We start from the raw sequence: 26,219 nt of genomic DNA, 5'->3' as shown, positions 1-26,219 counted from the left end.
GCTAGCAAGTAACGAAGCCAAACTAATACAATGTGCAAGATCAGGACTAGATTTTCTTCTAAATGAACTAAAAAATGAGTTGGCTGGAACTAAGATTTCCCACAGGGCTGAAAAAATGATGAAGGCAGCAAATAACTTGTCTATCTCAGACTATGGGTATGCAATTTTCACAACATAAATGGAAAACCAGCCTTGTTCCTGTTCAGTTTAAATAACCGAACACACCGCTGCCATCCTGTCAAGTAACAGACTCATCAGACATTCAGTTGAAAGAACTATTTTAAAACAACTCCTCAGATTTATTTAACTCATGGGGTAACACTGTAGTTTTGTATTAAAAAAAAAGGGCCACCACTTACTAAGGAAATCTTGCCGGCGGCACACAGCCGCCACAGGACTGCTGTCCCAGGGTCTGCACTACCCTTTCTGCCGGCACCGGAGATCTCCACTTCAAAATTCAGTCTACTAGAGACCTCAGCATAATTAAAAAAGAAAAGACTGAGTTGATTTTCTTTAATTTTTCATTTGTATTTTTTGCCACTGCAGGTAATGACAAAAATAACCATTTAAAAGGGATTCTTCTCCAGAAATTTTTGTAAAGGTTTAAGTTTAGGCTTTTAGGTTTTTCTCCATCCTTTTAGATGTAAAAAAGAAAGGGGGTTGGAACATGTCAACCTTTACTCGGCTTGCTACATAAGCCTCTGCCTTTACAAGTTCTAGAAGTGATGCCAAACCTCTGGGCTTAATCAAGGCCACGGGGTGCCTGGCTAGAGAGCCCAAGGTGACAGCTGCTCAAGAAGCTGCTCTTTGTCCAAGGTCCATTACAATACGCACTTGAACAGCACGTAGCAGGCTGTGTCACGTAAGACGTACACCAGGCTAAGATGGAAAGAAGTCAGACATCCCTGGTCTGTTTGCAGTGAATCACACCAGCAGCCAAGCCTGTATTCCTGTCTCCCAGGGCTCACTGTGCAGGTCACTGCCACCCCACCTCCATCCACTGAGCCCACTGTCCAGCCACAATGGAAGTCGCTTAAAAGCTATCACTGCAGTACTTGATTTTCCTTAAGGAACAAGTGAAAATATTTATTTAGTAGCAGTTTGGACCTCCTAATACCTCAGTCTCTCCATCTCTTCTCAGGGAGCCTGTACTTTTGGGCAAATGGGAGGGTTAAAAGCACAGAGGAGCAACATCTGTATTGTAAGTGTGTCCTTTTCTCTCCTCCTCATGAACTTCCTGGAAAACTGTTGTTTCTGAACGCTCAGCTTCCTTAAAAAGAATTTTACTTAACTGTTACATACTGCATGTAGGAAAAGCTTTCTTTTTAGCCTTCATTTCATTGTATGGGTTTCACTCTCTAGGTATTGAAAGTGGGAAAGGGTGAGAGGGGAGGAGACCGAGGTCACGAAGAGCACCACACTCCACGTCAGCAACACAACACGCCCTCTATCCTGTCATCGCGGACTTGGTGATTTCTGGCGGAGTTGAACACGCCATTACATTTCTGTTCGTGCTCCCTAACCGCGAGTTGGGAGTGCTGGTCCAGAGAGCTTTTGTGAATGGGGCAGAACCCAAGCAGTGTGCTGGTATGCGGCCAGGCGTCAGTGCGCTTTACAACGGAGGAAAAGATGGTTATAGGGGTGTTTTCGTTTCAGCCTTTAGTTCACCGAAGATTTAAAAGTTACAGAAAATGGCTTCACAAAGAACTGTGTTAGAGGGGAAGGGGTGATAAGAGAGTGGTACACACATCCAATAAAACGCAGGGATGAAAGAATACCACACAAGCCCACAGAATCAAAGGAACGAGCAGGAAGGCTCCCTGAGTCATGTGCGGACAGGACCCAGGGTGGGCAGGGAGCAGTGGGTTAGCTCCTAAATGGCTTCAGTGATAATTCTGAAGCCTGTTTCCATTTTTTTTTTTTTGAGTAAAGTCTTCTGCTGGACAGGTCAAAGACTATGCTTTAAAAATGTCATTAGAAGGTAACAGCTGTTTAAATATTCTTTTGCCTCTTGCTTCCAGGTGATTTCTTTTGGCTAGAAACCGGTAGCACAAACTTTACAGACGGAAGAACAGCCCTCTGACACAGGTGAGTGAGGCGCTAGACGAACTTACACAGTAAGTGAGAGTCTGTATGTCTTGGTCTCCCCCCGACCACTCCACATCCCTGACCCAACAGAGATGGCAGTTCACTTCCTCGGGAAGAAGCCAGTGATGGACACTTGTCTGTTGGCTTTGCCCACAGCAGCAGTTCCTTTCTTGGGGCCCTTTCGTTCCTCTTTGGGCTCTTTTTTGACAGTCATTGCTGGGGGTCTGTGTATGGACGATGTCTTCATCTTAAGTTCTTCTTCGCTGTCTGTGCAGGATTCGCTCTCGTAGAATTTTTCAGTCACTGGTAAAATAAAGAAAAAATGAAACGTGTGTGGGCTGAGTCATTTAGAATACTTATTCAGCCAGGTCCCCTCAGACCCTCTCTCTGATCAGGGAAGGTGTGCTCATCTACTACCAGACCTTTTTCCTGCTGGGAGACCGGATGCAGCCTCAGGTGGCAAGTATGGGGTATCCTGAGCTCACACAGCCTCTAAGTGGGGCTCGGAATCAACATTCATCCTTATTCCCTCACTGCTATGCCCTGTCCCTTTAAACGGGCCTTTATCGTTTGACTGCCCGAATCCTGCATTTGGGTCCTGGTCTACAGTAGCTAATTCCTGCACTCTAATCAGTGCCTGCCTATTCCCACTGCTCATTTTCCTGGTCTTAATCTCTGCTCTCTTTGCCAGTTTCAATCCTATCTAGCCAGGCCCACCGTCACGGACTCCCTAACTAGCTCTATCCTGATGCCACCCACTCTCTGCACATCCTCAGTACAGAGAATTGGAGATTAGTTACTCAATTGTTTGGTTCTTAATTCTGAATGAGTGCTAAATAACTCAAGCTTTACTAGTGATCTACATTGTGAAGATAACTGCCCCAAGCAAACTGTCAGACGACAAACCTGATGGTTTTAAAGGACAGTGATACAATGACAAACATAGTTACCAATTCTCTCACTCCCTATCAGCCAAAGGCATATTTTACTTTTTCCCCTGCCAATATAACTCGTTGAAATCTGCCTAATGAAAACTTTGAAAGGCCTTATACTAGTGAACAGTCAGCATAAGGAAGCTCCAAAGGGCACAGACATTGGCTCCCAAGAGTTACGTCATAGGACTCATGAGGGTGTCTTTTGAATGTTCCTGCAATGCGTACACCAAGCGCGAGAAACAGAACAATGCCACCTTCCTGCCTTTAGAGAGCTGAAGCAGTTGTATAACCAGCGCCATCTAAATTCTTTCTCAGCCTTTCTGGTTGTAGGAACGATGGAGAAATTAGAAAAACATCTTTTCTTAGCTCAATAGAGTAATCTAATATGCATAATAAATGCTCAGATAATTAAAGTGAAAGATATTTTTCCATGTAAACAAAATGATTGTTTTATGCTCTTAGTTATTATTTCTAATAAAATATGTTAGTCAAATTGGCCTAGAGGCATAAGCACCAGAATCAAATATATCTATGCCCTCATACCCTGTCCGCCATTCAAACACTCTCAAACTTGAATGTGCATCAGAATCACCTGGAGGGCTTGTTAAAACACACTGCTGGGTTCCACCTCCAGAGTTTCAAATTCGGTAGGTCTGGGGTGGACCTGAGTATTTGCTTTCCTAACATGTCTGAGGATTTCACTCTGAGAATCACTTTTCCTCCCCCCAACCCTCCCAGTAATTTTTGGACAGCCCCTCCAATGCTGTTTTTTCCCTAGCAATGGTCATGCTGGAGGGCAACTGGCTACCGCTACTGGAGCGTGCCTGCACCCCATTCCCTCCAATGCCATTAAGGTTGCATAATTAACAGCCCCTCCTCCCTAAGAGTTCCCAGGATTTGTCATTACTCTCAAGAGCCTAGAATTTGCTGACTCCTGCCAACTTACAGGCTAAAGACACTGATAAGTGTTAAATATACAGGGTCTGGCAGAAGTAACTCCTGCTTGAGTGTGGTTGGTAGAGTAATAATATGGGTGTAATAATTTATGGTTTTAATTTGAACACTTCACCTAAAATGTCATACTGTGTGCTTGAGTGATAATTATGTTACAGAATTACAAGCTTATGATTTTGTAATAAGATTTCTGTAATAAAATAGGGGCGCTTTTTGGATCCAAATATTAAGTGTTCTCGAAGGTCTTCCTATTCACCTTTGCTCCACAGGCCAGAGGGCATTACTCTCCCATGAGCTTATTAGAGATGCAGAATCGCAGGGCATACCCACAGCCCACTGAATCAGAATTTGAATTTTAGCAAGATCTTCAAGTAATGCATATATCCTCAGCTAAGTGTGAGAAATGCTGAGATATTTAGGGAATTTCCTTGAAATACCTATTAATAGCTCAGCAATTATGATCCATAACACCACCCCTACCATCTTGTCTGCAACTTCAAAAGAATTCTGCAACTGGATTACTGGACACACTTATGAGCTGTTAGTTACTCAGCATCTCAAAGTCTGAGGGAGGTCTGAAGAGCCATCTATAGCCACAGAAAAGCAACAACTTACTAATTGGTGGAAGAGACTTGCTCCTTCCTTCATGAGATATATTCTGTGTTCAAGTGGCTGCCTGGCATCAATTAACTCATTATTTCATTACTTACTACTAAAACCACTGGTTGTTTCATCGCCAATTTTGTGCAGTGCATTGGAGGAGGGGGAAGTTAAACCAGTCACAGCAGCACTAACAAAATTTCTTAAGCAGCGCACTTTGTGTACCAAAAGGAGCATTTTCTATATGCAAAGCTGTAGCTACTTCAAACTACAGGACAAAGGCCATTTCAATGTAAAAATACAGAATCATTATTTTAGCTGAAAACATGTCACCTTTCTGGGATGCCATTTAAAAAGGTTCATTTTGCCTGGGTAACATCAGGATTCTTTCCCACCAACTGTTTTGCTTGAGAAACCCACCCTGTCTAGAAGCCCACCACCAACTCAGGGTCCCGGTCCCCAGTCTCTGCAGCAAACTCACAGAAAGGAAAGGATCCGCTTTTTAAACCCACAGACCAGCCCTGACCCAGCACAGGACAGGGCAAGACTGCTGTGCCCATGCATCTGGAACAGTGTGAGCAGAGAGAGGAAAGCAGAACTCCTTTGTTGGTAACAGGAGCCAAGATTCATTAGGGTGAGCTTGGACTAAAAACCTTAAAAAAAAAAACAAAAAAAACTGCTATGTGAGCACAGTTTTCATTGTTGCATCCAAGGCTCTTAATAGTCCTGTCTGGAGACAGGACTGCGAAAATGCCCCCACACCACACCTGGCCACAGCTTGAGGACTGTGTTTTGAACAAAATAGGTAATTAGCCACAAATTCCCAAAGAATTCTCACAAACATGTATGTGACAGGTTTTTTTTTTTTTTGGGGGGGGAGGGTTGAAGGGAAAAAAAACCACCTAGCACTGATGCTTCTGTCCTCTTATATTTAAAAGAAAAAAATAAGAATCTCAACAGAAAATACATGTTACTTACTACCAACAGTCAAACTAAGATGCTTGGAAATGCACTATTAGAAGACTCAAAACAAAGCAAAACAGACTACTACTCAAAGTCCAGAACTCATAGGCTCACATTAAATCTGGCACCAAAGACAGAGTTTCCACATGTAAGGGAGTTTACCCCCCAAATCACATGCTGCAGTTAAAGTGTCAGAGGCCTTTCTGGAAGAGTGGGAGGGAAAATGGGACAAGGCTCGCAGCTGATAAGGTGTCTTCACTGGTTTTAACAACCACATTGCCTAGGAAAAACTGATTCTTCAGTTAGTATTTTTAAGACAAAGGTTTGAACAAGAAAAGGAAAGTCAAGAAAGGGGAAAAAATACTTCTCTAGGTCAGCTGTGCTGTGGCAGGTGTGACAGGAAAGAAGAAATGACAGTGATGGGCTAATCCAACTAAAGAGCGGGTTGAGGGCTAAACCCACAACTCTGTCAACACAGAAACGCTGACCAGTGTTGGGGCTTCCCGCCAGGCCTCCAGCCCAACCCCGGAAGACCCCACGCAAGTCTGCTTCCACAGTGGAAAAGGCAAAAGCCAAAACATGGCTCAAGAATCAGGCAATGGCTCAAAGCCTGAATTCGTTTTTTAAAAGTGCTAAATATATTTTTCTGGTTTTATTAGATGTAATTGAAGGACACCACTGTCGAAGTTTTCAGGTGTAGGGCACAGTGGTTTGACCTCCACATATAATGAAATGATAACTGCTGTTAAGTTTTAGCAGGAGGTAGCGTCCATCATCTCATATAAATGTGGGGTTGGCCAGAATGGCTGTATGATTTTTCCCCATAAAATTAAAGATGCATTTTCATTTTCAACAATAATGTTATTGATTTGGATATTCTGAGTATGTCAACTATCTCCCACCATTGGCTTCTAGTGGGCAGAGGCCAGGGGTGCTGCCAAACATCTTCCAATGCATAAGACAGCCCCTCAGCAAAGAGTTATTTGGCCAAAATGTCAATAGAACCAAGAAACTTCGCAAACCACTTTTGACACATTTGATCAGAGCACCTTCTCCATACACTGCATAAATCTACTTTTGCATTTCAGTTGTGTTTTTACATTTTTGAAATAAAGCATAACATGCCAAAAATGTTGCGTATATTCTTCTATCCTTAATATTAAAATGGATGCTCAAAAATTCACTTTGTAAAGTGTTTTTAATGCACAGGTATCACCATACGACCTAATTTGTGTTGAATGAAATTAAACAGAACCAACCACTATTAGAGCCATCATATAGAAAAAACTAAAACTTTTTTTGCCAACCCAATAAAAAGAAAATTTTTTTTTCCTTGTGAAGAGAACTCTTCATATATATTCTTTACTTTCATGCGCATCACACATCGGTGTTAACCACAGCCACCACACTGTACATGCATCCCGAGCACTTACGTATCTTGTCACTACAAGTTTGCACCTTTGGGCCACTGTTATCCCATCCCCTGTCTCTGGTAACCACAAATCTCATCCCTTTGTGCATGAGTTGCTTTTTTTTTTTTTAAGGTTCTACAGGTATACATGAGATCATGCAGGCCTTGTCACCTTCTCTGACTTATTTCATTTAGCACAATTCCCTCAAGGTCCATCCTTATTGTCACGTGCAGCAGGATTTCTTCGTTTGTCTTTTTAATGGCTAAATAATATTCCATCACACACACACACACACAACTTCTTTATTCACTCACTCATCTGTCAAAAGACACTTAGGTTGTTTCAAAGCCTAAATTCTGTTCCCCAATAAGCCCCCATTAAAAGCACATGCTTGTACCTAACACAGCCTACTAACAGGGCACACCAAGGAAGTGATGTGAAAGAGTCAAACTCCACGAGGGACAAACGGGACAAAATACCAAAGACTCATGACACTCTCTTCCACCTAATCATCAGTAGGGGCTTCTTTTCCACTGTTCCTATGTATAAAATGACCCCTCTAAGAAAGACAAATATTTGTCAACATCCACGATAACATTTTTAGTTGGTATTATGATTTTCATTTTGAGAGAGTGTTTAGACATATCATCACCTCACCTGAACCTTCACCATAACGCCACAAAACGGAAACACCACCTTTATTCCGCAGACCTAGAAACTCCCCACATGAGGCGACATAACTTTTATCTGCAATCTTAAAGCTTGTTTTTATAGCGTGTGGTCCAAACAAGAGCCGGGTGTTCTAACTTCAGCTGGAGTGGCCTCTACGCTGTAGAGGAACACAAGTGTGGGCCACAGAAGCAGCAAGGCATCACCTGGGGGCAAGTCACCTGCACACAAAAGTGGGAGGCACGTCCTCTATAAAGGTGCCTCTCTATGGGAATAACTCCCTCTGGACTGGGAGCCCCCAGTTTTTCTTACCCATGCAGCCGTCACCATCCAGAAACATTTTAGATTTCAGCACACGCTTTCGTTTTCTTTTGTTTTCTCCACCTACGAGCTAAAAGATCAGAGGTTACAATATTAAGGCAACCAATAAAACCAGAGAAAAATAAACTTTTTAATTTATAACAATCAACCTCCAATACGCTGTGATGATAAAAACAGCTGAGTGAGGAATTTACACGCTCCTTTAGGAGGACCAGCCTACCACACAGGTGAGGTGTGCTCAGCGTGTGTGCAGGCTTGCATGTCATTGTGAGAAAAGTAACAGGTTGAGCAAACAACCTGTGTTCATTCGGCAACATACTTCACTTAAGCAGTGCAGGCACCATGGGTTAAAAAGACCAACAGAACAAGAACCTCGGTGGAGAAGAGGCAAGGAAAGCAGACCACCGCGATGGAGGCTTTCCTAGAGGGCCGAGGCAGGTATTATGGGAGCTCACAGGGAAGGGGCCTGAACCAGACTAGAGGTTTCCAGGGCATCTGCCCTTGCTGTAGATATTTGCTTTCAGCCTTGACACTGCAACATGACGTCCATCTAATCTAGTCTCACACTGACGATTACTTTCCTTTTATTGCCACTGGTCTTTAATCCCATCTGCTCTTTGGCTGATGAAGAAATCAACACAAAGTGTAAATGACAGTCTTAATACAATGAATTCAGGAAAATGATACTTATAAAGGAAAAAGAAACTTGTCAGCACCCATCTTCTCAACTCTTTATTTTCTGCCCTAACAGATGTAGACAAGATGCAGCTAAAGATCTCTTAAAACTAACTTCTCAATTTGTTGCCAGCTGTTCTCCTCCAGCTCTATTGCAGGAGTGTAACATGTATAAGTTGTTTGTTTTATATCTTTCACACACTGTTCTGATGCAGGCAAGACATCATTTTGCACAATTCCAAGGGGAACTGGGTAGCAGAATTGGCTCCCAGGATCCGCCCTGGCCACCTTCCTGAAACTGGCCTACGGCTGAAATCTCACTTCACGTGAGAAGCTAGGGAGTGTCCATTCTTATGACCTATAAGACAGCAGAATGAGACAAGAGCCATCTACTGGCATTTGTGAAGCACACAGCAGAGAACAGATTTAACAGTAGTTTTAGGTCCTTGGGTGAAGAGGAACACGTGGAAAGGCAACCATTCCCGTAAAGCTGTACCTTGACAGAAGGAGGCTCTGGTTCAGTCTTCGGTGCTGGGTCAAGAGGGGGAGACGCAGGAGGAGGTGGGGATGGCGACACAGCTTCATAAGCCCCAGGAGAATCTGGTATGACTGAAATTATGAAACAGGCTTAGAAAAGAGAGCCACGACCGCACCATCTGGTACGTCGCCTTCTCCACTGGCTAAGTTTCCATGTCCAGCAAAGGATATTTCGTAGGCAGTAATTCATGACAACCAAGGACCCTACAGTTATATATATCTCTACACATATATAAAATATACAGCTTATAACTTTATACAAAGAAAATTAGAGAATTGAAAATTATTAGAGCTAGAATGTGCCTTAGAGATTATCTTAGCTAAACTTTGTATTTTACAGATAAGTTAGGACATGAAATTGTTTTATAAGTACCCACCGATCACCCACCATGGGTCATGTTCATCGCTTACACTGTTTCTCTTTATTCTCAAACAACCCTGAGAGACACATATTATTCACAGATTAGAACTGAGTAACCAGAGGTCCAGAGAGGATAACTTGACAAGGTCAGAGCATGCAGCTGAGGCAGAAGGGTTTAAACCCAGGTCTGCTTCCTCGGCCTCACTACTCCGACTGTCCCATGCTCCCTTACCATTTAGGACCAGACATTTTCTCTGAAGATCAAGTAAGTGGAGATAATCGAAGACTATACCAAATGCTCTGTGCCAGGGTCTTTGTGACTGTGGTCTGAGGGTCATGTGCAATCACCCGAGATGCCTGTCGGACTGAAACTTTCCAGTGGATGTTAAGAGCATACACTTTGGGGAGATCATTTTCGAAATGATCCTAATTACACCTCCAACAACTAAGACCTGCTTAATATGTTGCATGGGAACTATTTCTAGTGATGGCCCCACCGTCGAGGCTTGTTTTACACAGAGAACACTTTTAGGAAAGAAACATTGCTGTGGGCGTAGTATCACCGAGAAGAGAGCATCACCAGAGTGATCCCATTGTTTCTGCGTAGTTCCGTTAACAGTGGTCTTCAGGCCCATGAGGGGGAGTGAAAATCCTCAGCTGCCCTATTGCTTAATTAGCAAAGAAACTGCTGGTCAAGGGGCTGGGTGGCTGTTGAGCCACACCTGCTCCCTGAATCTCCTGGCTGTATTCACATTCTTAGCACAAGTCTTGGATCTGAAACCCTCCCAATTGATTAGGTCAGTGTTAAAAATTATGACAGTGGAGGGTTCAAGGCCAAATGACCTAAAGAGGTGAAGCAGCACAAGAGCCAGGACGAAACAATAAATTATACATTCCAAGTATGAAATAGGCCCCAAACCTTGTGAGCCCTGGGACACAAGAGACAGACAGACACGTGACCAGAAAGTGGTCCATCTATTAACCCAGCTCTGGGAGGCCAGAACCTGATGGGTGCTCGCACAAGCAAAGTTAAACCACAGACCCAAGCACCCATTTTTGTTCTAAGAGTACAGCTATTAAGAAAGCTGTGTCATAATCATGTTACAGTGGAATATGGCAGTGAGGAAGCCAAAGAAAAGGAATTTTGAGTACTCAGTAATAAACCCAGGAGTACTTCCTCTACTTCCAGTTCTGTAACCATTTATGCAAGGGAAACACAATTTCAGGGGCACCCTCTAAGACGCCTTCCCCCACAATGTACGGGACTGTCTTTCATCCAGAGCCCCCTCCAGACTCTGAGCTCCACAGAGGCAGAGGTGCCGTGGTTTCCTTGGCATTGAGCGCACAGTAATAAATTTTTTTAATAAAAGGAAAAATCATTTTCTGAGCTAAATTCAGGATGAGGGGCTTCTTGGTCAAGAAAGATTCAGCATATACCTCCCTGCCCACCCCCCCAGAGAAAAACATTATAATGTTAAAGTAGTTAAATGTTGCAAATCCCTTCCCCCCACACCAAGGACAAGAGCAGAAGAGGAGCAAAGGAATGACTAAGAAATTTCTCTTAATGACTAAGAAATTTCAACCAATTGCTAGATGATGGAAGGCAGATGGAGAAATTTGACAAGAAGCATCAATCAGAAAAGTCAGATAGGAGAGGTTACTATCTATTATAAAACTCATTTTATCTGATTTTGAAATTGTACATAGGTACTACTTTGTTTAAAATTTTTTAAAAAATTAAATGCTTTAAGAAAGAATAGGGGAAACAACTAGTTTTCTGGGCTTTACAAACATTAATCATTCATGCTCATAACAATCCCACAAAGTCATTATTACTATCACTATTATTTGTTTTAAACAACTGAGGTTCATTCAAAGAGACTTAAAAAAAACACGAAACTTGCCCCCATCCACATGCTAGAATCCCCGTCTGTCTGAGTCTTTCTTATCGGGCCCATACATCATCATCCCTCAAAAACACCTTCAGTGACATAAACACACGGAACACTTGGTGCACTGGTGTAATTTAAACACAGGGCAGGGTGAAAGCAGCTTTCCAGTTGTTTATATGGGAAATAATAGAATAAATAAATAAATACAAGAATAAATTCTGTGTTTCTTGTACTCACAACTATAAACCTACTTTTGCCCCACTCTGTACATTTGTAACAAATTTGCAATTGTACAGATGTGAATCACTCGGGTAGTGAAATATCACTTCCCTCAGGGAGCAGACTAACACCGCTGTGGTAAAGCTAATTGCAGGGACCCAGCAAGGTAACCACTGTTTATCAGAACTTTCTGGCAGAGACTGGTAATTAGAATTCCTGGAAATCATTCCTAGCATCCAGGAAATTTTTCTGCTACCTGTCTTAACCTTCATAGGGAGTCATCTGCTTCCATTCTGTAGAAGCAGTCTGCAAGGCCTGAAAATGTTAACAAAGACTTAAACATACTGGTTAAACAATTTCTTCCTAGCAATGCAGATCCTTCTTAACGTTACTTCTTTTGGGGTCCAGCCTTGTCTTGCTTTACAGAGAGAGTGCACAGGATTGCTAAAGGCGCTTACGACTCTCAGGGAGGGGACAAAGGAACAGTCTCCTCAGCAGAGAGTTAAGGATCCGAAGTTGACGGGAATTTCCTGAGAGGAGGCACTGCAAATGTACTCACTACTGCTACTTACTGAACAGCTCACCAGGAAAAGTGGGGGAATAATGAGGAAACCTGGTCTCTGTCAAGTGCTGTCTCGGCACTTAGGACACGTCATCTTACTCGATGTTCATAAAAAGCCTCCAGTTTCTAGTGACCTCCCCATTTTAGGGATGAGAAAACGAGGAACTGAAGAACTAATCTAACGTGTCACACAGCAAGTGGTGGAGGTAAGATTTAAACTCACTCTGTCTGACCCCAAAGTCCCTGCCATCTCCTCCACTCCTGATGCTGATCTGCTAACTTTAGGCTTACGACAATATCCTAAACTAACAGCACATATTCAGTGTAACAGAAATAAAACAATGTGTTAGAGACTGTAGAAAGGTTTAAAATAAAATCCCACTGGCTTCGAGACAAAGAAATTTAGGTGTAAAATGGCCAAGGTTTATAAATTTAGTCAGATGCCAAAAATTATCTTTGCCAGAGGAAAAAATCTGAGAGTCTCTGCTCTACATCATCTATTACTATAGGCTGTCCGTCTCTATCCCATTTCTTCTCACTCCTTTCCAAACTAAATAAGCCCACTCATATTCCTAATCACCCATGGGTACGATTTTTGTGTGCTACGGGTCGGAATTTCAGAGAGTACTTCAGAAGTATGTCATGAGCGTTCGGTCAACCACAGTAACTCCTCGACACAGAGCTGCTTGCTTCACTGACAATACCAGAGTGGCTAGCTTGCCTTTCTAATGTACATTAGGCTCATGGCTTCAAAGACTTTTCCAGAATCTTCCCTAAGTTCTTTTCCTGGTTCGATATAGGTAAGACTGTTCCAATTAACAAATATTCCCAAGTTATTTTCCCATGAGTCTGCGTAGAGTTGCCTCCATTTCTCAACTCTTAACTGGTCAGAATGTTCCTTGATGGTTCTTTTGTCAACACACTTGGGAATTTTCGTTTACAAAATGGGTAGAGGACCTGAACAGACACTTCTCCAAAAAAGACACACCGATGGCCAACATAGAAAAAGATGCTCAACATCATTGATCATCTGAGAAATGCAAATTAAAACCACAACGAGACAGCACCTCAACACCTGTCAGAATGGCCTCATCAATCAACAAACTTGCCCTGCTGGTGGGAATGCAGACGGGTACAGCCACTGGGGAAACAGCACGGAGGTTCTTCAAAAAACTAAAGATGGGTCTGCCTCATGACCCAGCAATTCCATTCTGGGTATATATTCAAAGAAACCCAAAATATTACTAATTTGAAAGAATATGTGCACCCCTACAAGCAACCCAAGTGCTCATCAATAGATGAGTGGCTAAAAAAAGTTGTCATACATCTATACTACGGAATATTACTCGGCCATAAAAAACGAAATCTTAACATTTGCAACAGCATGGGTGGACCTGAAGGGCATTATGCTAAGTGAAATAAGTCAGACAGAGAAAGACAAATGCCATATGATTTCACTTATATGTGGAATCTAAAGAGCAAAATAAATGAACAAAACTGAAAACAGTTGGGAGGGCTGGTGGGAGTGGGGCTGGGTGAAAACGGTGAAGGGATTAATAACTACGAACTGGCAGTCACAGAACAGTCCCGAGGATGTAAAGTACAGCACAGGGAATAGGGTCAATATTGTAATAACTATGCATGGTGCCAGGTGGGTACTTGAAATATCAGGGGAACACTTTGTAAAGTACATTGCTGCCTGACCACGAGGCTATACACCTGAAACCAATACAAACTGATACTGAATGTAAACTAATTGAAAAACAAAATTTTAAAAAAGTTAAATAATTAAGGTCTTTGACAATATGTTAATAATCCTTATGTTCTTTCTCTTTGTGTGTTACTTTGGCAAATTACCAAAAAATCACAGTTCTGGTCAAAAGGCTAAAGCAGATTTTAAACAGAAACAGGTGCCGTACGTGTCTCAGTGCTAGGACTACCAGAGTCGTAGTGACCCATAATAAATCACTAATTAGCTCTTTGAGCATCAGAGCAGGAAATGACTCCTGCAGTGAACTGAATGTTTCCCCCAAATTCATATGTTGAAGCCCCGATCCCTAACGTGCTGGTACTCTGAAGAGGGAATTTGGGGAAGTAATTGAGTTATGAGAGTAGAACCCTCATGGATGAGATTAGTGCCTTTATCAGAGACACGAGAAAGGAGATTTCTCTTCCTGCCACATGAGGACAGAGCAAAACAAGGCGTCCTTCTGCAAACCAGGAAGGGAGCTCTGCCCAAGAATCGAATCAGCCAGTTCTTTGATTTTGGATTCTCAGCCTTTAAAACTGTGAGGAATGAATTTCTGTTGTTCAAACCACCCAATCGATGGTATTTTTGTTATGGCAGCCTGAACTGACAGACAATCCCACTAGCCAAAAAGTGACAGCGACACCCACCTTCATCTTCACTGCTGTCAGACTCGGGGAGTTTGACTCTCCTCCTCTTTCTCCTCATGCTGACAGTTTCTTTTGTCTCGTCATCAGAGAGCTCCACTCGCTTCCCCCTGCAGCCATCCGGGAAAAAGTTAAGCGTGTTACACAAAATAAAATTATAAGTATTCATAACTCATGGTCTTAATTCCAGAGGATATAAAAGTCAAAGTAGACTACTAATAAGGATTCTTTTTAAGGTTAACTAACCACAAATAAGTAGGTTATTTCATGGGGTGACCAGAATAAAAATTTTCTTTAGCTCTCTGTAGATCACTGGAAAGCACCACCAGGTTACCGAGAATCTTTCTAAATTCCTACTTCCCCTACGGCCTTTCAATGATTCAACAAGAATTAAGTAAGCAGCTACTTCCTACATACATGAGGCTCTTCGCTAAACACTAGGGCTGTAAACATCAAGAAAACACTGTTCTCCAGGAGCGTTGACTAGAAAAACGGACAGACACCACTAACTCTGTGACGATGTGACGAACTGTACTGGGCAAATGTTGTGGAACATGAGTTTTACCTGAAACCTTTAAAAGCTAAGTAGAAGTTTACCAGATGGGAAAGGGATACGTATTTTAAAGAGAAAAAGCAATATGAGCAAAGGCGCAGATACAAGACCTCGAGGTGATTCTAGTGACCACGTTCGGTCGTCACACCACCTTCTCCATACACTGCACAAATCTTTTTTTGTTGTTGTTACATTTTTACCTTTCTTAGAATAATAAAGCATAATAAACTGAAAATGTTGCATATTTTCTCCATCTTCGACATTAAAATGGCTATACAAAAATTCACCAGTTTTGATAAATGCATGCTGATGTGACTGCCACAATACAACCTAACGAAATTGTTTCAAATGAAGTTAAAAATGACTAAGAGCTACTAGAACCATCTGAATTTTTTTTTTAAATGAACTTTTTGGCCAACCAAATAATTTATCAAGGGCCTACTGTGTGTTAGAGACATAATTTTTATCTTCAAGTACTTTATTTCTTATGTAACTTTAACTACTAGTTCTTATTTTTTTACTTTAAACTACAAAAACATAAACCCAAAATAGGTAGAAGAAAATAATAAGTAGCAGAAATCAATAAAGAAAATTAACAAAGCTAAAAGCCATTATTTCTGGAGAAAAGATTAATAAAATTATCAAGCCTTTGGCAAGACTGATTAAAAAACAAAAATATGCATTACTAATATTAGGAATGAAAAAATGAAATCTGTAGTAGTAACTACAGATACTCAAAGAATAAGACCATAGTATGAACAACTTTAAGCCAATAAACTCAACAACACAGGTGAAACAAATTCCTTTAAAAACACAATCAAACTCACCCAAAACGAATGAGAAAATCTGAAGAGCTCCAGTTAAATAAAATTAATTTTAAAAAAACACACAAAAAACCCCAAAAACCTTTCCACAAAGAAAACTCCAAGCTCAGATTCACTTGTGAATTTTATCAAACTTTTAATACATAACACACAGAAAGAGCAAGTTTCTCCCAACTAATTTTAAAGAGTTAGTATAACTCTAATACCGAAATCTGATTAGTGTTACTGGAAAAGAAAATAACTGACTTTTGGTCAAGATGGAGGTGCAGGTAAATGGAGACACTTCGCCTCCCTGAACAACTACAGTAAACACTGCAACTAGACTACAGAACAAATATCATCCAGATTCATCAGAAAATCAAGCTGAATGGAAGTATGACAACTAAGGATTTAAAGACACCACATTCATCCAGCGAGGTAGGAGGGGTGGTGGTGCGGAGACACGCAGAGAGGTGGAGTGGCCTGGGAAGCATGGAGACACAGAACAGGCCGTCCCACACCACGTTCAGTGGATACAAATCGGGGTCTACCCGGGGTGCAAGGGATCCCAGCCCCACACTAGACTACCCAGCCCAGGGATCCAGCACCAGGAAGTTAAGTCCCCATAACTTCTGGCTATAAAAACCAGTGGGGGTTGAGGCAGCAGAAGAAACGGTGGGATCTGAGGAGACTCCTCTTGAAGGACCTGCTACAGACTCAGGATTTATGCAGACGCACCCCCTCTGGGATTCAGCACCAGGGCAACAGCTGAAAGGGCACCAGTGCCACAGGGAGAAACTGAAGTGACTGGCAATGGGACAAATGCTGGGAGAGACAGCATCCTCCTGGGCAAAACTCCCGATGCCAGGCAGTAGCACAGTCCCCTCTCCAGCAATCCCCAACACAGAGCTACATAACAGTGACACAGGTTGCCTCACCCTGGCAATTACCTAAGGCTCCACCTAATACAACTTATAGGTGTACTTTTCTACAATAGGCCATGCTACTAAAACAAGGAGTCAAAACAGCTCTACCTAATACACAGAAACAAATGCAGGGAGGCTGCCAAATTGAGGAGACAAAGGAATATGGCCCAATTGAAAGAACAAAAAAAGAACTAAACGAAATGGTGATAAGCAACCTATCAGATGCAGAGTTCAAAACAATGAGTATCAGAATGCTCAAGAAACTCAGTGGGTACTTAAACAGCATAAAAAAGACCCAGGCAGGAATTATGGTTAATTACAGAAAATAAAGAAAAATCTACAGGGAACCAACAGTGGAGTGGTTGAAGCTGAGAATCAAATCAATGATTTGGAACATAACAAAGGAAAAGGCATTCAATCAGAACAGCAGGAAGAAAAAAGAAATTAAAACAAAAACAAAACAAAAAAACAAGGATAGGCTAAGGAGCCTCTGGGACAACTTAAAACATACCGACATGTGAATCATAGGGGTACCAGAAGAAGAAGAAGAGCAAGAAATTGAAAACTTATTTGAAAAAAATAATGAAAGAAACTTCCCTAATTTGGTGAAGGAAATAAATATACAAGTCCAGGAAGCACAGAAAGTCCCAAACAAGTTGGACCCAAAGAGGAACACACCAAGACACATCATAATTAAAATACCAAAAGTTAAAGAAAAAAATCTTAAAAGTAGCAAGAGAATAGCAGAGTTACCTACAGAGGAGTTCCCATAAGAATGTCAGCTGATTCCTGAAAAGAAACTTGGCAGGTAAGAAGGACTGGCAAGAAGTATTCAAAGCGATGAAAAGGAAGGACCTATAACCTAGGTTACTCTATCCAGCTAGGTTACTCTATCTAAAGCTTTCATTTAGAATGGAAGAGAAGATAAAGTGCTTCCAAGACAAGGTAAAACTAAAGGAGTTCATCATCACAAAGCCATTTTTTAAAAAGATTTTATTATTTTTAGAGGGAAGGGAGGAAGAAAGGGAGAGAAACATCAATGTGTGGTTGCCTCCCACGTGCCCCCTACTGGGGGACCTGGCCCACAACCCAGGCATGTGCCCTAACTGGGAATTGAACCAGCAACCCTTTGGATTGCAGGCCAGCACTCAATCCACTGAACCATTCCAGCCATGGCCGCCAAGCCATTATTATATGAAATGTTAAAGGGAATTATATCAGAAAAAGGAGATAAAAAATATGAACATTTAAATGCACCAAATTCACAACTATCAAACAACTGAATCTAAAAAAAAAATTTAGCAAACAAGCAGAACAGGAATAGAATCATAGATATGGAGATCTTTCGGACGGTTAACACATGGGAGGGGGAAGGGGAGAAGGAGGGGAAAGGTACAGGGATTAAGAAGTACAAATTGGTAGGTACAAAATAGTCAGGGGCATGTTAAGAACAATATAGGAAATGGGGTAGCCAAACAACTTTATATGCATGACCCACGGACATGAACTAGGGGTGGGGGGATTGGTGGAGGGAATGGGGGTACTGGGCAGAGGGGGACAAGGGGAGAAAATTGGGACAACTGTAACAGTATAATCAATAAAATATAGTTTTTAGAAAAGAAAATAACTAATCCACAGTCCTTGTAAATGTAGAGGTAAAAAATCCTTATATTAACAAATAGAATATAGCACTATATAAAAAGAATAATATATAGCAACCAACTGGGAGTTTATCCTAGAATTCAAGGTTGGCTTAACATTTGAAAACAAATCAATGTAATTCACTACCTTAACTGGAACACTGTGTAATCATTTCAATAAATGCAGAAAAAGTAACTGCCAAAATTCAACACCTTCCTCCACCTGGTAAAAGGCATATACTAAAAATACACAGTTAACATTACACTATGTGCTGAAATACTGAAGCATTCTTGGCGATAACCACCAACAATGAGCGCTGCACCCACAGTCGGGACACTTTAATCCGTCCGCATCTCACGTTCCCAGGAGGGGAGCCCCACTGGACAGAGCCCTGACCCTCTGAACCGTCAGCCTCCCGTCGATGTCCTGCTGGCAGAGCATCCCCAGCCTCGCCACAGAAGCCCGGCATTTCTGGGCCTATCAGTGCTGACAGTGCCCTTTAGAATTTCTTTCAACAAACTGACTCCTACCAACTATGAGGTAGTGTCTCAAATTCCTGGATCCATTTTTAACAACTTGTGTGCTTTTTATTTTCTTTTCTAATTACATTTTACCACTTGAAAAATAAACTCATTGATATAAAAAGAAAACAAAGAACTTCTTCTCCTAAATTTGACTGGAAAGTGTAACCCTTCATTTGCAATTTGAAGGGAAAAACAGACACACAATCAGGCACACTTATGCCATGTCCACAAATTTAAAATGAAGCAAAGGAGAAAAGATAATCAATTTGGATCAATGGGGCCCAAAAGATGGACTTGGGGCTTTCAATGATGTAAAATGCAGACTCCAGTTCTGCTTCATTAGATCTGAGCTTCTCTCCTCACTCTGGTCCTGTAGCTGTATCCCGGAGGCATTAAGCAGGACTTAGTGCTCAACTGAAAACTGCCCGCTGTCAGGGAGCCCAAACAGACCTTCTCAACCCCAGCAAACACTCTTCCCCCACAAGTGACAAAATTTTCCTACCTCTTTTTCTCCTGCTGCATCTTAACAGGCTCTGCTTTTTTGCTGGACTTCTTCAGGCCTGTGGGGGCTGCCAGCTTTGGTTCAGTGACAGACAGTGGAGGCTGTTCCACAATTTTTTCTTCTTTCAGTGCTGGCTCTGAATCCAAATTGACTTTAAGTTTATCTACAAATAAAGTATAACAGAGGATGTATAATCCCATCGTGCAATATCCATCTATCATTCCTCTGACGACAGTCTATTAAGTGCCAGGTAATGTTAGGAACAGGGACTTACGGGATTTAAAAAAACAGTCCCAGTCCCAACAGAGCTTATGGTCTAGTCAAAGGACATTGCTCCCCGCTCACCCCCACTGTAGCTATAACTGTTTCCATTCCTGCCTCCCGATAATCCCCCGTAATGTCACAGACCACACGGTAAATGACAGCAAAGGCAAGGCTTAGGGAAAAAACAAATACAACTTCATGCGGTATACCATTCTTATTTGTTAGATGAGGAAACTAAGAGTAAGAATAACCAAAAGATGTCTCCCAGGAGTACACAGCTTACAAAGAGTGACAACATAAATTTGTACTAAGACTTTATTTTCTATCATATTCTATCTTTTCAAGTCTGGATACTTTAATATCTACTACCTTAATGATACAAGTGAAAGACTGCTTTGGAATCAGAAAAGTTTGGTTCAAACCCTAATTCATTCATTCTTTTATCTAAAAGCTAGTCTTCTCTGTAAAAACCAAGCAACATTTCCCAGATTACCATAAGGATTAAAAGAGACAAGTGTGTGAGGTTAAGCGACTTACCCAAGGTAACGCCGATAGGAAAAGAAGAGCCAGGACTATGAACGTAAATCAGTTTAATTCCTCAGAGGCCTTCCCCCTTCCCTACACCACACTGAAAACACAGAACCACGTGTAGTGCAAGGGACAAAGAAACTTAAACAGAATGGGTCTTGCTATCTGAGGAGTGATAGAAGAAATATGTATGAATTGTATGCTATACTCAGTGACAGTTTTGGTGTTTTTCCCCAAAGAAAGTCACATAATACTCTTAGAAAGCTGTAAACAGCGAGAAGCTCTTCAATAAGTAGTTTTGCTTATGTGTGATAAAGTAGCTTAAACCATCTACAGTACAGAAAAAAATGATTGCTATCTTAGTTTTTGGCTGTTACACAGAGCTTGGTATAACAGTTTATAAATAAAATATTATTTGAAAGAATAGATGATAGATAAAAGTATAACATGCCATCTGTTTATGCTTTATTGTTTGAAAACTTAAATGGTAAGTCTGAATGGCTGAGTCCACCAGCCGCCTGGTGCTATATACTCTTGCACCGTGATTCACTACCACTGTTCTCAAGTATCAGTACTTTTCAAACTTTTCCACCAAACTGTACGAGAGAGTAAACATGTATCTCCAAGGAATCCAGGGGTCAGTGAGTGAACCAAAGAAAGTTCTCTGAGGTGCAATTATATTTTTTTAATTAATTAATTTTTCAACAGAGGGGAAGGGAGTGAGAGAAACATCAACATGTGGTTGCCTCTCATGGGTCCCCAACTGGGGGCCTGGCCCAAAACCCAGGCATGTACCCTGACTGGGAACGGAACCAGCAACCCTTTGGTTCGCAGGCCAGCACTCAATCCAGTGAGCCACACCAGCCAGGGCTGCAGGTGTATCTTTAAAGTTTATGCAAATTCTGCATTCTATTACATAACTTATATCATTTTGTTAGCATCTGTTTCAAAATTACATCATTGGGAAGAAAAAACCTCCAAACAGTGCCCGCCTGCCTCATGGGTTAAGGAAAGAGAGGCTATTACACCAACGAGGGGAAAGGTGCAGGGATCGATTTCAGAAAACTGACCTAAGCTAAACTACCAGTGTTCAGAAGATTCAGCAGAGTTTTGTTCTCTGTCTTGGTTTCACAGTATTTTGGGAACTCCAATTTATACATATATTAAACTACAATTGGCCAATTACCTGGTAAGAAGTAGTTTGTTGCAACAACTTCATCAAGCGACTGTTAAGGAAAATTGAATCATGTTTTCTTGTTACCTGAATGATCAAGTTACAATGTTTGTATTATCTAATTAAAACTAATCTCATTTTTATACTCAAGAAAATATGAAACCCCTCAAGCAAAGAAAGATAACATGATGAACTGTCACCAAATGCTGCAATTTTTTTTAACCTAAAAAGCACTAAAGTTTTTGTTATTGAGATATAATTCACACATCATAAAATTTACCCTGGTAAAGTGTTCAATTCGGTGGTTTCTGTTTGTGTAACCATTACCAATATGTAATTTTAGGACATTTTCATCACTCCCAGCCCTTGATAAGCAGTAATCTACTTTCTGTCTCTATAGATTTGCCTAGACAAATCTCTAGACATTTTTTATAAATAGAATCAAACAATATATGGCCTTTTGTTTTCTGGCTTCTTTCCATGATGTTTTGAGGCTCATCCATGTTGTGGTGTGTACCAGTACTTCATTCTTTTTTGACTAAATAACATTCCATTGCCTGGATATACCACATTGGTTATTCCACTCGTTAGGTGACGGACCTATGGCTTGTTTCCACCTTTTAGCTATTATGAATAACGCTGCTATGCACATGTGCATACATGTTTTAATTCTTGAGTAGATACCTGGGAGTGGGTGCCTCTGATTTAACTTTTTGTAGTATTGCCACACTTTTTTAAAGTCAGCATCTCATTTTACATTCCCCACAGCAATGTATGAGGGTCAACTTCTCCACATCCTTGCCAACACCTGTTATTGTCCAGCACTAGGTTGTAAATGGTTCGAGTCTCTGTATCATCTCTGTTCATCTAACTCTCAAGTTTCATTTTCATTGCAACGATCTTGCCTTGTGTTAAATACTATTCATAGTATTATAAAACTATTCATAATTCAAGTCTAAACATTTAGCCTTGAAAAAAATAAGTTAAACAATCAACTTTGTAAGCCATTTCTTTTATTTTACCCAGGTTTTCCTTCTCTGTCTGTTTCAGATAACATAGGCAGATAACACCTGCCTTTATTATAATAATCTTTATTAGGCAGGCATTATCTGCCTAACATTACAATCATTAACTATTTCATTGTTTTTATGTTTGTTTCTCTGCCAGTAGAATAGAAGGGACATGAGGGCAGGAACCCTGTTTACGTACCTTTTCTCCATTAGCACCAACGCATAATAGTGCGTAGAGTAGGTGCTCAACAAATATTTGCTAAATAACATTTGAATAAATTAAGTGTACATTTCTGTAAAGTTTGATTCTACCACCCATTTCCAGGCCTTTCCTGAAGCAGCACCATCATCTGCCATTTGCTTTTTCTTAAAGAAGCTGATTTTTTTCTCTAATTAACAAATATTCATAGCTCACATACTTTAAAAATAATAATTCAGCCCTGGCTGGTGTGGCTCAGTGGACTGAGTGCCGGTCTGCAAACCAAAGGGTCGCCAGTTCAATTCCCAATCAAGGCACATGCCTGGGTTGCGGGCCAGGTCCCCAGTAGGAGGTGCACTAGCGGGCAACCACACATTGATGTTTCTCTCCCACTCTTTCTCCCTCCCTTCCCCGCTCTCTAAAAATAAATAAAATCTTTTAAAAATAACAATAATGCAAAATGTCATAGGATTTTAAGGTTACAAATGCGTTTAAAAAAAGCTGCCCAGAAACCACGCAGTCCGACTGGGTACAATGGAGCAGTACCAGCCGCACAGGCCAGAGATATCAGCATGGTCTGTTTTCACAGAAGCAGGGAGCCCTCCTTGTTCACTGTGCTTGCAAAAATACAATCGTGCTTCCCAATAACCTGAAAGCATCAAATTTTCCATATACTTTCAGAACACAAAAATGTTCTCTGATAGCTTTTATGGCAAATTAAAAACTATCGCTCTAACCCCTCCTCCAACCACCAATTTGACCATCACAGAAAAGCACAATTCTGACTAATTTTGCCTGCAAAGGCACATAATAAAATGCCTCCCCACAAAGTCTTTATAAAACCGATGCTCCAAGAAAGTTTGCCATAATCATCCTGCGGCTCCTACATTCTTCCTGGTATTCTGCCGCATACCCTCAGGGAATGTTTACTTGATGTGAGAAGTATGAAAATATGTGACTATTGGTTCCTTACGTACAAAAGAATTCTTATTTAAATTTCTTTTTTTAAATAAATGAGGTATTTTTTAGATGGCCAGTGTTATCCAGGCACTTCTAATTCACAATGATGTCTAGTTTATTACTGTGAATAACCTGTAAAAATAACTAAAGGACAGCCCTGGCTGGTGTGGCTCAGTGGATTGATTGCTGGTGTGCAAACCAGAGGGTCGCCGGTTCCATTCCCAGTCAGGACACATGCCTGAGTTGTGAGCCAGGTCCCTGTGTGGTGCAAGTGGCAACCACACATTGATGTTTCTCTCCCTCTCTTTCTCCTTCCCTTTTCCCTTCTCTAGAAATAAAATCTTTAGAAAAATTATATTAGAGAAAGAAAGAAAGAAAGAAAGAAAGAAAGAAAGAAAGAAAGAAAGAAAGAAAGAAAGAAAGAAAGGAAGAAAGGAAGAAAGAAGGAAGGGCAGGCAGGCAAAAGCTTTGTTTTTTCAAGAGCTTTAATGAAACAAATATTCAATTCTCTTTTCAAGGCAGGAGGTAAAAATAGGAATAGTAAACTACACTCCAAGGGATCTAGGCTGAACCCAGCTCACCCATAAATCCACTGTTCTGATTGGGTCCTTTCACCAATATATTGATAATTTATGTTAGAATTGAGGAGTACTACAAGGTAGTGTCCTAAGATGGTTAAAATGACTTTCACTTCAGATATGTAATAAGTTATTATAATAACATTCATGCATTAATAGTCCAAAGAAGGTAAAAACATGCTTACTCATAGCAGCTTTTCCAAAAAAATTGTTCATCACATTCCCTTTTGCTGGTACCTTATTACCCGCTGAAGATGCCTAAAAACATAGAAAAGAAAACACACAAGTTTTTTCTTAGTGTTTAGGCTGCTCTTCAAGTAGCAATCTCAAAAAACATCTCTTTAACAGCAGAGCATGCTGTCACACCAGCTCGGTCTTTATATAATCACGCCAAAATGTGTGTGCATGAGGTATAAGAATAAATGCAGACCCACCAGTATCGATGTTAATCTCCAAAGTTTAGATTATCACAGTTCTTATACAATTATTATCTGTGAATATGTCTAAACTTTTCTTCAGTATATTTAAAAGCTACTTAGTTTGACAGAATTAAAATAGATCAGAGGCAGTATGATATATGATGGGGAAAAACATCCAAAACGTTACATCTGTAATCATCAGAAGTAAATTTGAATGCTGGTTCCACCACTTAATAGCTCATGGCTTGGTGAGAAGCATTATCAAAAGGAAAAAGACTATTTCAGATGAGAATATCCAGAATTAAAGCATTCACACTAAAGTATAAAAATCAGAACTAAATATCTGAACTTTATATACTTAAACTACTACCACTAGAACTATCAATGCCTGTCTAGTTACCCATTCTGAGCTGAAAGGCACATCTTTAAAGAAGACTTACATTTGTTACCTCTTTAACTTCTGTTTTGGTTTCTTTGTTGGCCTCTTGGGTTTTAGAAGCAGCTTTAGAGGCGAACATTCCCATAATTCCTTTAGGTTGGTGGGAAATCTGTTTGGAGCTAGGTGGGCCATAACCATTGGTGGTCAACTCATTATTGGCTTGTGTCTCACTTGACACCTGATGATTCGACTGCTCCAACTTCTCAGAAGGTGAAGTTTCAGCAGAAGCTCTAGGGACTGCAGCGGCACATTGTATAGCACTAAACCTAGGCAGAGAAATGTTACCTTGATGTCAACATCAAACCTTATTTTCAAACTCTCACTTCTTCAATATAACACTTGCTAAGTCAAATACTATGAAAGAAGAAAATTGTAGAACTAGAACACATTTCAGAATTTTGTGCAAAATTCTCATTCAGATAAACAAGTAGTAGAGAAGTCAGGGATGTGTCCCAGGTTAGATATCTATCAACAGTTAGTAACAGAACTAGGACTGAAAATCAAAACCAGGATATGGACCATACCATACCAAACTGAGTATTCCTGTTGTTAAAAAAAGCACCTTAATTCTAAATAGGAGGAATACACCAAACAATAATAAACATTAGTCATTTCACCATACGTGGGAAACCAAATGGTTATCCTCTTGTTTTTAAAGGCCTTCATCTTATAGGGCTAGATATGCAATAAATGTTGACTGAATCAAAATTAGGAGCTTTAAATATTAAAAAATTTCCTGGCAACTTTTCTGGCCAGAGTGGATCATGGTTTAACACTTGGAAGAAGCTGAGAGCACAGCCCCTGGCTCCTACAGTCGTTTCCTCCTACAGATGTGGTCCTCAACGGTCGTTTGTTACTGATTTTTAATACCAACAAGCAGCAGCAGAAAGCATGTCCAAAGCCAAGTGAAGAAATTTGGAACTGTATGCACGGATGTTAAAGGGAACATTCATTGTAGAGATGCCTGTTTCACACAAATCCATAGAAGAATCTTCCACACTGTGAACAGATGCCCGATCTAGCTTTCTCAAACAGCTATATTTAAAGCAAAGTTCCCAAACTTTTCCTAACAAAGAACATTTTCTTCCTCCCAATCTTTTGCTTATTGGGGTTAGGT

General features: G+C 40.8%; 1 protein-coding gene across 4 annotated transcripts in view; it reads right to left on the bottom strand.

Annotated features, from left to right (window-relative positions):
- Window positions 1–266: 266 nt before the first annotated feature.
- The window catches only part of POLD3 (DNA polymerase delta 3, accessory subunit), a 98,677-nt gene continuing 72,724 nt past the window's right edge, over window positions 267–26,219 (bottom strand). For 2 of the 4 annotated variants that reach the window (XM_053670727.1, XM_037148686.2), the window contains 7 exons: window positions 25,104–25,368; window positions 24,430–24,502; window positions 19,532–19,694; window positions 14,586–14,692; window positions 9,114–9,226; window positions 7,934–8,012; window positions 267–2,391 (listed from right to left, as the gene is read on the bottom strand). In XM_053670727.1, coding sequence (XP_053526702.1) covers window positions 2,189–2,391; window positions 7,934–8,012; window positions 9,114–9,226; window positions 14,586–14,692; window positions 19,532–19,694; window positions 24,430–24,502; window positions 25,104–25,368 — 1,003 coding nt within the window. In that variant the 3' untranslated portion in view covers window positions 267–2,188. The remainder of the gene's footprint in view (window positions 2,392–7,933; window positions 8,013–9,113; window positions 9,227–14,585; window positions 14,693–19,531; window positions 19,695–24,429; window positions 24,503–25,103; window positions 25,369–26,219) is intronic. The other 2 variants (XM_053670728.1, XM_037148687.2) reach the window with 1 other exon arrangement.

Source organism: Artibeus jamaicensis, unplaced genomic scaffold (assembly GCF_021234435.1).
Source record: "Artibeus jamaicensis isolate MK-2021 breed Jamaican fruit bat unplaced genomic scaffold, CSHL_Jam_final contig_64, whole genome shotgun sequence".
NCBI lineage: Eukaryota > Metazoa > Chordata > Mammalia > Chiroptera > Phyllostomidae > Artibeus > Artibeus jamaicensis.
This window is presented reverse-complemented; position numbering and strand designations above follow the sequence as displayed.